At 48.7% G+C, this 12,722-nt stretch overlaps 4 protein-coding genes across 4 annotated transcripts; all 4 read left to right on the top strand.

Moving 5' to 3' along the window:
* Positions 1–108: 108 nt before the first annotated feature.
* Positions 109–1,094, top strand: BU24DRAFT_367284 (uncharacterized protein; the record flags this gene model as incomplete). The annotated part of the gene is made up of 4 exons (XM_033524341.1): positions 109–132; positions 188–523; positions 581–608; positions 666–1,094. 4 exons carry the CDS (start codon positions 109–111, stop codon positions 734–736), a joined length of 459 nt encoding a protein of 152 aa, XP_033385777.1. The 3' UTR covers positions 737–1,094.
* A 3,607-nt stretch (positions 1,095–4,701) lies between these two features.
* Positions 4,702–6,111, top strand: BU24DRAFT_150626 (uncharacterized protein). The gene is made up of 2 exons (XM_033521255.1): positions 4,702–5,383; positions 5,438–6,111. Exons 1-2 carry the CDS (start codon positions 4,810–4,812, stop codon positions 6,037–6,039), a joined length of 1,176 nt encoding a protein of 391 aa, XP_033385776.1. The 5' UTR covers positions 4,702–4,809; the 3' UTR covers positions 6,040–6,111.
* A 1,802-nt stretch (positions 6,112–7,913) lies between these two features.
* On the top strand, positions 7,914–8,645 carry BU24DRAFT_420487 (uncharacterized protein). Its single transcript, XM_033527482.1, has 2 exons — positions 7,914–8,498; positions 8,555–8,645. Exon 1 carries the CDS (start codon positions 7,937–7,939, stop codon positions 8,453–8,455), a length of 519 nt encoding a protein of 172 aa, XP_033385775.1. The 5' UTR covers positions 7,914–7,936; the 3' UTR covers positions 8,456–8,498; positions 8,555–8,645.
* A 3,039-nt stretch (positions 8,646–11,684) lies between these two features.
* Positions 11,685–12,536, top strand: BU24DRAFT_150588 (uncharacterized protein). Its single transcript, XM_033521254.1, has one exon. The coding sequence runs from the start codon at positions 11,856–11,858 to the stop codon at positions 12,348–12,350; it is 495 nt and encodes a 164-aa protein (XP_033385774.1). The 5' UTR covers positions 11,685–11,855; the 3' UTR covers positions 12,351–12,536.
* The last annotated feature ends 186 nt before the right edge of the window (positions 12,537–12,722 follow it).

Below are 12,722 nucleotides of genomic sequence, written 5' to 3'. Positions count from 1 at the left end.
AGATCGACGTCACCGTTCAAACGTCACCTTGTGAAGCTGCCTGGTCAAGCTTCCAGTATTGACTTTGACACTACACTCCATCGACTACACAACCACTCAATAGCCAATATGTTCAAAAAGTTATTCGGAGAGGTATGAATGTAAAAGATTGGGTTCCATTGACGCACCAGCTTACCTAGATATGTAGCACGGCGCGAAGAATGTCGTTACCCTCTTCCACAAGCCATCCAGCACGCCCTCAACCCGCGTCCTCACCCTTCTCAAGCAGGCAAACGCTCAGTCTGTATCACACGCAACAGAAGACCAGGCCAGCGATCACACTACCCATAATCGCGCTCAGCGGACAGAGTTCGACCTAGATGTTACGGAGGCACCGCCAACACCAGATCAACTCAAGAACATCATAGAGTACCTTGGTGGACCTGTCTCGGGAGCAGCAGGAAAGATTATCAAGGGTGCAAAAGATGAATCTGAAGCCATCAGGCGGTTAAAGGAGAATGAGGAAGCTTTCCAGCGCCCTGTGGTAAGCTAATGCTGTGAGCCTAATGCTTGCAACCAACAACTGACAGACGGCTGATAGGTCGTGGACTGGAACCAAGGCAAAGCAGGTACGTACCAGGGGGTCGCTATCCATTAAAAGATACTTCTAGTCTAACGAGATCAAGTTGTGGGGGAAAATGAGTCTGAGATCTTGTCACTTCTCCAATCGATTTCCAAAGAAACGGACAAGGCGTAATTCTGGTAGACCAATTCCATCCGATGATCACTACACAAAAAAGCTATGATGCGCCCTGGAAGTCCATGTAAGATAGGACCGTAGCCTTTAAAAGGGTTTGTAAAGGAACATATTTATTATACTCCCACACATCTCGCAGCTCATTTTAGTAAGCCGGGTAGTTGCAGTGGCAGCTGCGGCAATGCTCCAGTAAAGTAGGCGATTGTAGCCATTGGAAACGATTTTGCTTTTACGTTTGTGTATAGTCAGTCCAGTTCTTCGGGACAGAAGTAGACTGTGTGTCCCCATTGTCACTTTCCCTTTGCTCTCCCACCCGAAAAGCTAGACCCCCAAAATCTATTCGCATCACGAGCCTGCTAAAGTGCAATCATTTCTTATAGTGACTCACTTGAGAGTAGACCCACGGGTCAATCAACTTCACCTCGCTTCACCGCAGTGCTAACGAGTCCCCGTGGCGCTGGTACTGGTGTTTGTGCTGGTACTGGTAATATTGGTGCTGGTGCGCGCCTGCCTGTTGCTCACACGTTTTGTTGACGGTCCCAATTATCACCTCGCACCGAACCGACCTTTAATGCTCCACCACACAACATTGATTTCCCTCCCACTCAACCCACCCGACTTACATTTACCCCATCACTTCTCTCTTTCGGGCATAAAAGTTACATCTTCTAAGTTCGATCATCTCCATCACATCACACTACTGTGCGATAACCTTCCTTTCCCACCTTTCTCTAGCAACATCTTAGCATTTGTTCAAGATATACCTTCGCTCCACCTTCGACGCTCCCCATGCCTGGTCAACCATCTCCTCCAGAAAAGATGACTTTGCCATCACAAACGCCAGGTTTGTCTGGCGTTGCTGCTCAGTTCACAGGATACGATGCGTCAGATGGCCTGAAGTTAGTACCAGGCGGTGATCAAGCACTGTTTTCTACTGATCTTGGCCGCCAACCACCACGCCATCCTCCCATTCCTCTCCCGCCGATGATTGCTCGTGGCGTCAGTCAGATGCAAGGCCTGGCCCAGGAAGCAGGGTACTGGTACAATCGGCACCCACTTGTGTATATGTGCCTCTTTCCTCACTGCGGATACACCATACACGACCTTTGGGATCACGATTACATCTATCGGAATGACCCAAAGTTCGTAGAGCAACTGCTCTCTTTCATAGTGTGGGGCAATGCCAACAATGCACAGCAGTTCTTGATCCAATGGTCACAGCAGCATCGTCACCGTCTCGAAGCCATTAGTAAAGATCTAGGTGCTCTCAATGACCACAGTGATCCTCTCGCAATAGTCGATCGCACTTTTGTGGATGGCGAGTTGAACACCTTTCCGCGCCACTTTCTCTGGCATTGCCTCAACATGATGCGAATCGGGATGTTGAAAGCAGTTGAGATATGCAACCATCCTTTCCCGGCCGCCAAACATGCATCTAACATTACTGGTGGGGGAAGGAACGAATCTGGTGATCTTTCGATGCCTAAATCTACGAACAACATCAATGGATTGACGTCTGAGATGTGTGACGAACCTACTGTGTCATGTGCGCGCCAGGGTTCTGAACACAATTCAACGGGCGACCTTCGTAAGCACAAGCACATTTATGGAGTCTAAATCACTAACATCTCTGCAGGATCTTCACCAATCCCAAACCAGTTCCTCTCTCCTATTATGAGAGACCCGGCCTCGCCATTCATCCCAGCTGTGCACAACTCGCCTCATCCCTCCATGTTCAGTCAAGATATTCACCAGCTGCACAACCATAATCACTTCTACAGTTGTTTACCAGGGGAGTCTGTTACATACGCACCGGTCGGCGTTCCTTTGCCGACTCCAGGGGATCCTTTCGCACCTCGGACGCGGCCACCTCGTACTTATGCGCATCAAGCTCAACAACTGGCGCTACCCGAAAACGTATCCAGACAACCACCTAGTTCGCTATTATATTCTGCATCCACAACTGTATCTTTGGTTGGTTCACCTCCTTTCCAGGCCCGGACACCATCTGCTCAGGCCCAGATGCAAGCGCCACGTCAACGGATGCACCAAAGTCAATCCACAGAGCTTTCATCTCCCATGGCAGCTCATAGTCAACTTTTACGTGGTAATCCAGCTCGTCAGGCTTCGATGTCTCTCGATCCCTCTATCAGGCCGATGTATCATCAAGCAGCGCAGTCTAGCCCGCATCATGGGCAGATTGGTGACATGACGAATCACGCCCAACACGGATATAGCGGAATCCCACAGTACATGGTGCCGCATGACCCATCCATCCGCCGTGTATCGCTTGGAGAGAAGTCACTTTACGACCCTTATGGATCAGGCCGACCAAGTTTCGGCACCGTACCGTCGCAGAATATGCAAAGAACTCGTGCAGCCTCCAACTTCCAAGCGCGTCCACGGAAATCATCTAGTGTCTCGAATGCCCGTCTCGAGTTACAACAAATGCAACATCGGAGCGCCTATAACTCCCCGGTCCAGTATATCAGACATGATCGAGGGTCCCTAACGTTCCCAAATTCCGATCGTTCTGTGGTTCTTGATATGCAAATGGTGAATGACAAGGAACGAGGGTGCGATCATGACTGGATCGGTCCGTCCAACAACACGGTAAGAACACTCATTGTTTTCGGGTTATCAGAAACAACCACGGTCGACGAAATCGCAAAATTGGTCGAAGACCGGACCGATGCAAAGGGCGCCAAACTAAGCTTCAAGGCCGATAAGTTCAATAAAGTTTATTCAACTATCGAGTGAGTGTCCCCTTCATCCTTTACTTTTCGTTTGTTATTAACATGAACAGATTTGAGCGGACTGAAGAAGCAGCCAAAGCGCTCAAACTTAATGGACAAGAAGTTGAAGGGAAAGAGATCACAGTCAGAGTTCATAAAATGCATTATACTGTGCGATCAGCAACAGATCCCACAACGAGCCCTATGCATGGATCTATCGTCGACGTTGGACCGGGTCATCGACGCATGTCGACTCTGTCCCAAGGCCTAGGGCACCTAGCTTCCGGGGATGTACAATATTCACCACAGGACGCTAGAAGCGATCTTCGAATCAAGGATGCAAGATTCATTACGGGTAGCCCAGAGGCACAGAAGTCAAAGAGCCCAAGGATGCCGAGGAGGAAAAAGACTACTTGCGATGCCGCTAGTGAGTCAATTGTCCAAACTTCGCCGTCAAATTCCGAAAGTCGTCGCGTGGCAGAGGAACTTCTCCAAGAATCAGATACTTCAGCACTGGCCAAAAAAGACGACCACAGCGAGGAGACCGAACACACTGCACATGCTGGTGACTACCTAGCCGGAATCGCCTCTTCCGCAATTCAAGGCCTTCAACATCCGGAACAAGCGGACACGACTTCACTCGACAATCATCCGGAAACCAATCCCACTATCCCTGAATCCACTATTGCTGATATATCAGAATGTGTACCTAGTCCATCCAATATCAACCCTCGGTCTAGTAAGCCTGTGAAGGCATCCTCGACTCCAGACTGGGTGCAGAACGCAATAGATACCAAGAAGATACAGGAATGCGAACTACCTAATACGAAAGAGGATCTTGCGAATACATCATCAGCAAAGCCACCTGAAGAGCAAGTTGCAAATACCGTGCCGGTTATGGATGAGCCTTCCGACGACGAACAGAGACACGATGCAAGTTTTCACTCCGCTCAGGAGGAACCGCAGGAGGTTTCTGAGGTCATTGCGCTTCCAACAACAAGAGAATCCCAACAAGCTAGTTCTCATGTGTTGTCAATCCCGATTGCAACACTTACAACTCCCGACAAGAGAGACGTTCAGATGGGTAACTTCGTGCCGAAAGAAGAGGCTGATTGTTCAGTCATATCGTCACCATCTTCAAAAACAGCCGTGGCCTCTTCAGTCGATGAAAAGGAAGAGGCTTTGGTGGACTTGAGAAGTGAATCGACCGATCCAAATACCTTTGTTGATGCTTCATCTACTGTGGCCAGCACAGCGACCGAGAACCGTCCTGTAAATCAGGCGGAGTCTCTTCACCCATTCGCCCGCTCAAAGGCACAGCAAAAGAAAGAGAAGGAAATGAGAAAGAAGCAGAAAAAGAAGGCAAGAGCGGAAAAAGCAAATTCCAAAACGAAAGGAACTACTACTCTCGCGCGATCTCCGCGAGAAGCAGGAACTAAGGATTGCCTTGACTCTTCGCTCGGCCTAACGAAGGGTAGCGACCAGGAAACCTTTCCTGCCAAACTAGATGCCTCGAAACTCGGTCCTTCAACTGCCCAAATTGACATTGGTAGCCATGCGAGTGGTGATGCTAAGGATGAGAGTCGAATACCCATCCTAACAAAAGCTATGGAATTAGATGAAGTACCAGGTGGTTGTTTGAGACCCTTGCCCCGGAATTCTGCAGCACCAGTTACCAGTAGCGCCCATACACCTTGCTCGCCTCCACAAGATTCAGCTTCATACACAGCGATATCAGACGATACTCCACAGGCCCAAGCTCCTGACAGCAGAAATAATATCTTCTCTGAGGGGCCGTCTTTTTATGACCATCAAACAGTGGCCCAGTCGAGTACTGTACAGGTCTCTAAGAAGCATTCTGATCATTCGAATGATCGCCCTAAAGCTTCATGTATGGACCAGATACAGGCTGGTAAGTGTACACGGTCACCATCATATGAATAATAAATGCTAATCTTGAATCTAGAAGACAAGAAGGAAGACGATCATGGAAACAAAAATGCCTCTGCGACTTCCACGATTCATCCGGGTACGACAGCTTCGATCCCCCTTGAGCATTCTGAGACTTATTATCACTCTCCAGGGTTGGAATTCATCAACCATGATGATTCCCAGGGGGCGGTCACTGAGCTACGGGACAAAGCCGCTGATGGCAGTGGTCTGAATGAACATCAAGGCTCCACCGTGCCGAATCCAGCGGCAAAGCCCCTCGGCCCACTCTCAGGAACATCTACAGCCACCGGCATTTCAGTCTCTGATCACCCTAATATCAAGAAAAAGCCAAAGAAGAAAAAGAAGAAGGTGCTGAACTCGGCCGACCCGGAAACGGCAGTTGAAGACGTAGCATTTACAGAGCAGGTGAAGCAAATTGACGATCTCAAAGACGATCCAGAAACTATCTTCTGCTCGTCGCCGCAGAACTATTTTGCATCTCGAGATGCAGCAATGGCTCAAACAGCTAGTAGATCAATTCGTAAATCAACGGTCAATGCTGGGCCCCCGGACTCTCAGGAACCAAAAGAGATAGTGAAAAAGGTGAAGAAGCCCGATCATTCCATTAACACCTAGACTGTATAACTAAATTAAGGGTTATTGTAGAGCTTTCAAGTGAGCTTACTTCAGTCGATTCGCGATTATACGCGGGAGAAGGAGTCCACCTACGCTTTATACACTGAGGAAAGCTTCCGAAGCAACAAGGACCCACTTGACGAGTCACTCACCTTCGAACAAATCGAGAAAATTCTGGAGACAACGAGCAGCAGCTCGCATGAGAGAATCCAGGCCCAATTTGTTCCAGATGCGACAGGCGACACTCGCAACTACTTTGTCAATACTGAGAAGGATGTGTCTGCTCAAGCTCAAGATGAAGCCTCTTCTATACCCTTGCCATTCGACGGGACGGACCAGAGTGGCATCTAACATATTCTTTAGGAGCTTTCGAGGCTGCTAATGTATACAATAGTCATGCCAGGCGAGGCAACAGGGTGGGATTGTTCAGTTTGAAACATCATAAGTAGAACAGCGCCAATTTGGTGTAACAAACACCGACACGTAAACAGTTCAATGCAATACTCTACTTATCTGGAAATGTTATCTTTTGCATGAACACCTGCGGCTACCCTCTGTAATTAAGCATACGAGTTTTTTATTACTAAATATCTCGCTCAGAATTGAATAAATCTCCATCGCCGGCTATTCTCGCTACCCGGTTTGGATTGTGCTAGTCAGTTCATGTTCCTAAATCAAGACCTGATGATAAAGAGATTCACGCTAGTGTCACCCGAATGAACCCGAATGAATCTAGGGAACAGTGCTCATGATATGGTAGTGTCGTCCCAAAGTTGAGCAGGTTTCGATGGAGATCGGGAGCAAGAACAGGTTTGTGTGGCAGTTTGGATGCGGCGGTTGTTGTACCCTTTGACCAACGATGAAATGGTTTCCTAACGCTTTCGCTATTCCGACCGAGTATGATCCACTTTCTCTCCTACACTACCCGAGTTTCATCTTACCACCTCTCTTTGGATATATCACTTGAACGACGATAAAACGACCTGGAAAAGCTGCTGCGGGTGTGAGCAAGAACCTAGTCATCAGGGGTCACCTGAGACAGACATCTCTCAATGCTGCCTGCATTCAACAATTAGGATAGTACTTGGAACTACTTGAGCTTATAGAGATGCCACGCAAGCAACCTAAGACATTCAGCTCGACAATGCACAGTCGACGTCAAATGAAAAGGTGAGGAATTTCAAACATGTTCCAGATCTTATTGGCCCATGATCCTATATTTTGATTTAGTCGAATTGCCTATTTAAGAAGGTGATGGTAAAATGGGGCGTAAACACAGTGAGCATTGGCAATGCATGCTGTGCATCAGCGCACTCCAATAAACACGAGCAATCATATGCCTCACTCGGCCGAGAATCTGTAGCATTAAGACTACAAGCTTAGCAGGAACGACCATTTGGCAGCGCATTTTGCACTTTTCAATTTACCCTACAGCTAGATAATAGAACTATTACGAATCAGGGTTGAAGGAATCCGTACCTGGTGCGCCACCAAGATCCCTACATAAGCATATAAGCAAATAGGCACAGTGCATAGGGTTCTTGTGTATCCATAATCGAGCTACCGCGCCTCAATATGTTCTAGTTCCAATGGTGATATGTGACGGCCAGGCATCAACATCACGAGAAGGTGACCTTGCAAGGTTCGAACGACATTTTCATACGCCCCAACATCACCAGAGTCATTTGGAAAGCCAATCAAGACATGTACTTCACCAAAGGGGCATCTAATGATCGAATTCAGCCCCCAGACCACACGCAGAGTCTCCCGGGAGGCCGGCCGTGAATTAGGACTACGCTCTCTATAAAAGGCTGCTTATCTCACGGACGAGGACTTCGAGCTGATCAAAGACCATTCTAAAGCAGAAGTTTCTCGTTCAGATCATTATCAGTTCACCATGTTGTTCTCATCTGCTTTTGTCCTTAGCATGGCCGTGCTTGTGGCGGCCAGGCCTCCCCATATCGAATCCACAGCAACAGGGTTCAAGCGGGAAGCTGCTGTGCAGACACCGCACCTCGAACACCCAGAGCAAGGATGGAAACGCTTACCACCACACATAGAATCGACGGCAACAGGCTTCAAGCGAGACATAGCCGTGCAGACACCTCATCTCGAACACCCAGAGGAAGGCTGGAAACGCGAGGACGATCTTTTGCCTCCTCATATCGAGTCCACGGCGACAGGCTTCAAAAGGGATATCGCCGTACAGACGCCACACCTCGAGCACCCGGAGGAAGGCTGGAAGCGTCTGCCACCCCACATCGAGTCCACGGCAACGGGTTTCAAACGTGAGATCGCCTTACAGACGCCACACCTTGAGGTCCCTGCAGAGGGCTGGAAACGCATGCCACCGCACATCGAGTCCACCGCCACGGGATTCAAGCGCCACGCAGCTGTGCAGACGCCTGCACCTTAAGTAGACGTCGTAAGGATGATGGAAAGATTCGGAATCATACATCGTGAGTCCATCGTAAGAGATGACGAAAGGACATTGAGTAATGGCAACCACCATTAGGGAGAACAAGTGAATTTAGTGAGAGGAAAGAATTTATCACAAGTCTATATATCATCAAAGTCGGCCTGTTTACATAGATTGAACGAAACAACGAATCAATATACAATCGTACACAGATATCTCCATGATAAAGTGTTTTGCTGAAACATCAGTTGAAAGAACGAAGTCGTACCCTCCGAATCTATATCTTCAATTGTATTTATCAGATCACACTTTCCTTTCCAGTTCCAATAAACGGAGAAGGCGCCCTCAGAACAGTTCCCAACATAAACCATAGCAAAAACTCCGAACGACCTTGACCTCGTTTGCAACACAATGCACCCGACAGCATCTCACCACACCTCCCCCTTACACCTCCCACAAAGATAATCACCCTGATAGTCATCATCATCAGCATCAACAACATTGATCCCTGATTGCACTACTACACGCCAACGGATCCCACCGCAGCTCGGCACTAAGCCCCCCTTTCGTCCCCTCCCCGCCCCCCACATGATCCATCCCAAGCTCCCGTTACTCGGGGTTTCCCGTAAGACGAGCCGAGACGAAGACTGCGACGATGCGAGCCGTTACCACGGTTCCTTCGTTCCACCAAGTCGGGAAAAAGGTGAGGAGGGGAAATAGCAGGTACGCGTTGAGCTGAAGTCAATACCCGTACCGCTCTTACTACAAAGCTTACGTGCGGTACTACGGGACCAGTACGGTATAGTTGGAGTGGGTGGACAGCGTCTAACCCCCATCCTCCCCCTTTGAATGTTTGGTACGGGAATCTCCCTGCTTGCGAGACCAGTGGTACGAGTGGGTCATTCTGGGTCAGTGTTGACGACACCACCACCGTCGTCGTCGTCCTACGCTGGTAATCGGCTAGGGGAAGCGGTAACGCGGGTTAAACTGTGTTTGGGTTCCGCTGACGCTCCAAGATGATGGAGTACAGTACGATCCAGAACCTAGGCGTCGGGACCAGGGACCTTTCTACATGGCGATCCCTGGTGTCAAAGAGAGTAGAAGAGAAAGGAGGGTGCATGTCTGGACTCCAATGGACTCGTCATGACATGGTGGATGGAGGCATTCCGAATAGTTTGTTCATCATTCAGCTAACCTTTCTTTTTCCTTCTCACCACGCAGGAAGGCACCAGTGAACAACTTTGTACGGTGGAAGCCGCGTCAGTTCTTTAAGTGACCAATAACGTGAACTTATCGGCACGCATTCGACAACTAAAACGAATGCATACATCTTTCTCACGCAGTACTGGTGCGTATTCACCCCTGGAAACACTTTCTTACATGTATGATCACAGGCAAGCCTGATGAATGGGCAGACAACAGACGTCACATTGAGGTTAGCAGTCCACCCTAAGATACCCTTCTAAGTTATCACCCATACAAACGACCAATCGATCGATGAAAGTACTCCCAGGCTTCGCCAGTCACCCTTCTAACCACTAAACGCACCCACCTCGGACCCCGGTCCAAGGTCTCAATTCAGAGTCTCGAACATACGCGTACCGTACCGTCCCCATACAGCACCGCACCGCACCGCACCGTCCCGAGACCCCGTCGTCGGAACCAGGGAAAAAAACAGGGAAAAAAGAATACCCATGCCATGCCCAACCTTGCTGGACCCCCTGCGGGTGAGAAGATCGCATGCTTCCTTCTGCCATGTATTTCTCTCTTTATCTCTCACTTCCGCTTTCATTGCTATCTATCTGGCTGACGAACGTGAGGTGGTGTAGTGTGTTCACTCTTCTTGCTTACACCCTCCCCTCCTTCGCCCCTTCAACTCTCTCTACCCCCTTTTCTCTTTTCTTCCAGGTACATCTGGATTAGGACATTGAGGCAAATAGCATGACGGAACATGAAGTAAAGAGGAGAGGGACCATATTGGGTCGATTTTCCGTATGAGCTTACGACATAATATGAAAAGAAGAAAAAAAGCAAAAGATGGTTTAGGGATCTCCCCGACTCTGCCTTGCCCTGTGACTGACTCGCTGTATTATACGTCTACGGACTGTATGTATCACATTAGCAACACATACGGCGTAGATAGGTCTCAAGGACCGAGTGAGTGTACAGGGTATGAATGTCAAGCCTGTAGAGAACGCCAGTGATTGAGCCATCATTGTGTCTAGTGCTATTTTCAATGCAAAAGTCCAGTCCCCGTGCATCCCATTCATCCATCCATCCTTTGGAAACTATAAAATCATAAGATGTCTACAGTTACTGTTATTGATACACGTACCTAGAGAGAAAGAAACCGTAGGAACGTGATCAGAAAGGCGGGGAAGGGAAGGAGGGGGTGGGGGCGGATAATGGGAGAAATGAAAACAGTTAACTGAAGCAGTGCTCCGGCGTTGAGAGTCCCCTTCCTCTTGGCCGAGGACCTTTTTATTTCCTTCTTCTCATAGTACAAGTATGTGTAAGTATGTATGTATCATGGACAAGAGAGCTGCTACCTGTCGGAGTGCAAAATCCAATCGGTTGCAAGGTAGAGCAAGGCCATGGATATTTAGATGGGACAGGCTCTACTTCGAAACGTTACACGGATTGAGGAGTGATCGTCATCAGGGAAATGAGTTTGCCTTTTATCTGAAGGGCTGAAAGGGGTTGACTACATTGGGTAGCATGGTGCGAGTACGATTCACGAGGTCGCAATCAATGGTAGAGCAGGTTTGTAGAGGAGGTTCTCGAGAAGAAATGCCACTCGGAAGCAGCAGAATAAATAATAAATACTAGTCTCTTCAAGAGCGAGTTACGCATATAAAAGTGACAATAGCCGAACCATGGTAAGCAGAACGCAGCGAGTATCAAAATAAAGCAAGGTATCCGCCCAATTTCGTGAACCAGTGACTTTCAACAAAACAAAACAAAAACAGCAGAAACAAAACCGAACAGTTGACAACTTTAACCCAATCCAGAAATGACAGGACGAGACACAATACCGCCCCCTTCGTACATGCATACGTGCATGTGCATCTATTTGTGCGCTCACTGCACACCTAGTAGCAAAAACTGAGAGAGAACAAAGACAAACGCGAATAAAAACAAGCAAGCAGATTACCGCCCAATAAGTTTCGACATGCTTCCCCAGTTCCGAGAGAACAGATGCTGATGGTAGATTTCATTTCGTAATCCCAGAGAAAAGAGGAGAAGGACGTGTTGGAGTTGTAAAATCGAGGTAGCCACCGAGATGCAGATCAGATGAAAGCGTGTCCCCGGGTCTAATGATTTCGCGTAATAGGTTGAAAAGGAAAAGGGAAGGAAAAGAAGAAGCGAAAACGGCCACCATGACAGCGCTTCGTCGATGGGAAAATGCTGGCCAGAAATGCAGCATGTATGCATACCACCACCTGCTCAACAAGTAGCCCCGGCTCGAACGATGGCTCAGCCGACTATTAAAAAAATCGTTGAGACAGCCTCCATGCATGGTCAGCCGTCGCCAAACAAGCCCAGACGTTCCACCGCCTGCTGGTTCCGTCCAGTTCGAGCTGACATCAGCGCCTTTCAAGTTCCACGAATGATGCCAGTTATTGTCGGAAGAAGTCGTTTTTCTTCAAGTGCCAGGCAATCCGAATTCCCAAATGTGGCCATTTGCCCTTTTGTCGCGCGGTGGTCCAGGATTAAAACCGGTCGATCTGTGCCACTGCAGGTGCTGGAGAGTCCAAACGGGAAATCCGGGAATAGGCGAGCTGAACAAAGCAGGGAATATCGCTCCAGATTGCCGGCGGGCCGCGGAACGCAACCAAGGAAACTGGGTTGGCGGTGCGGGATTCACCAAAACGAAAAGGAAACGGTCTGAGGTAGTGTTGTTTAATAGTTGATATTGTAGAAATTGAAAAGAAAAATCATGTCGAATTGCAAACGCTCAAAAAGCCACCCCATTCGAGCCGCGCTTTTAATGCACCTGCACTGTGCGTGCAGATAGTTACGTGCAGCGGCCAAGAGAGAATCGATACCGGAATAACGGGTAAGTAGAAGGGAGTTTAAAAGTAGCCGAATTTCATTGTCTTGTCAGATGATCATGGAAGAGGAATGGATTGTTGCTCTGATCCCATGGTCCAGAGTGTCGGGTTGTGTCGAACCTGGGCCATGTCGTATAGTCCCGCAATGCTCCTGCAGAGGGCCAGCTCTGAGAGCAGATCTCTTCCGAGGGAGGAATCGGGTCGGCCAA

Source organism: Aaosphaeria arxii (genome assembly GCF_010015735.1).
Source record: "Aaosphaeria arxii CBS 175.79 unplaced genomic scaffold BU24scaffold_3, whole genome shotgun sequence".
Lineage (NCBI taxonomy): Eukaryota > Fungi > Ascomycota > Dothideomycetes > Pleosporales > Aaosphaeria > Aaosphaeria arxii.
This window is presented reverse-complemented; position numbering and strand designations above follow the sequence as displayed.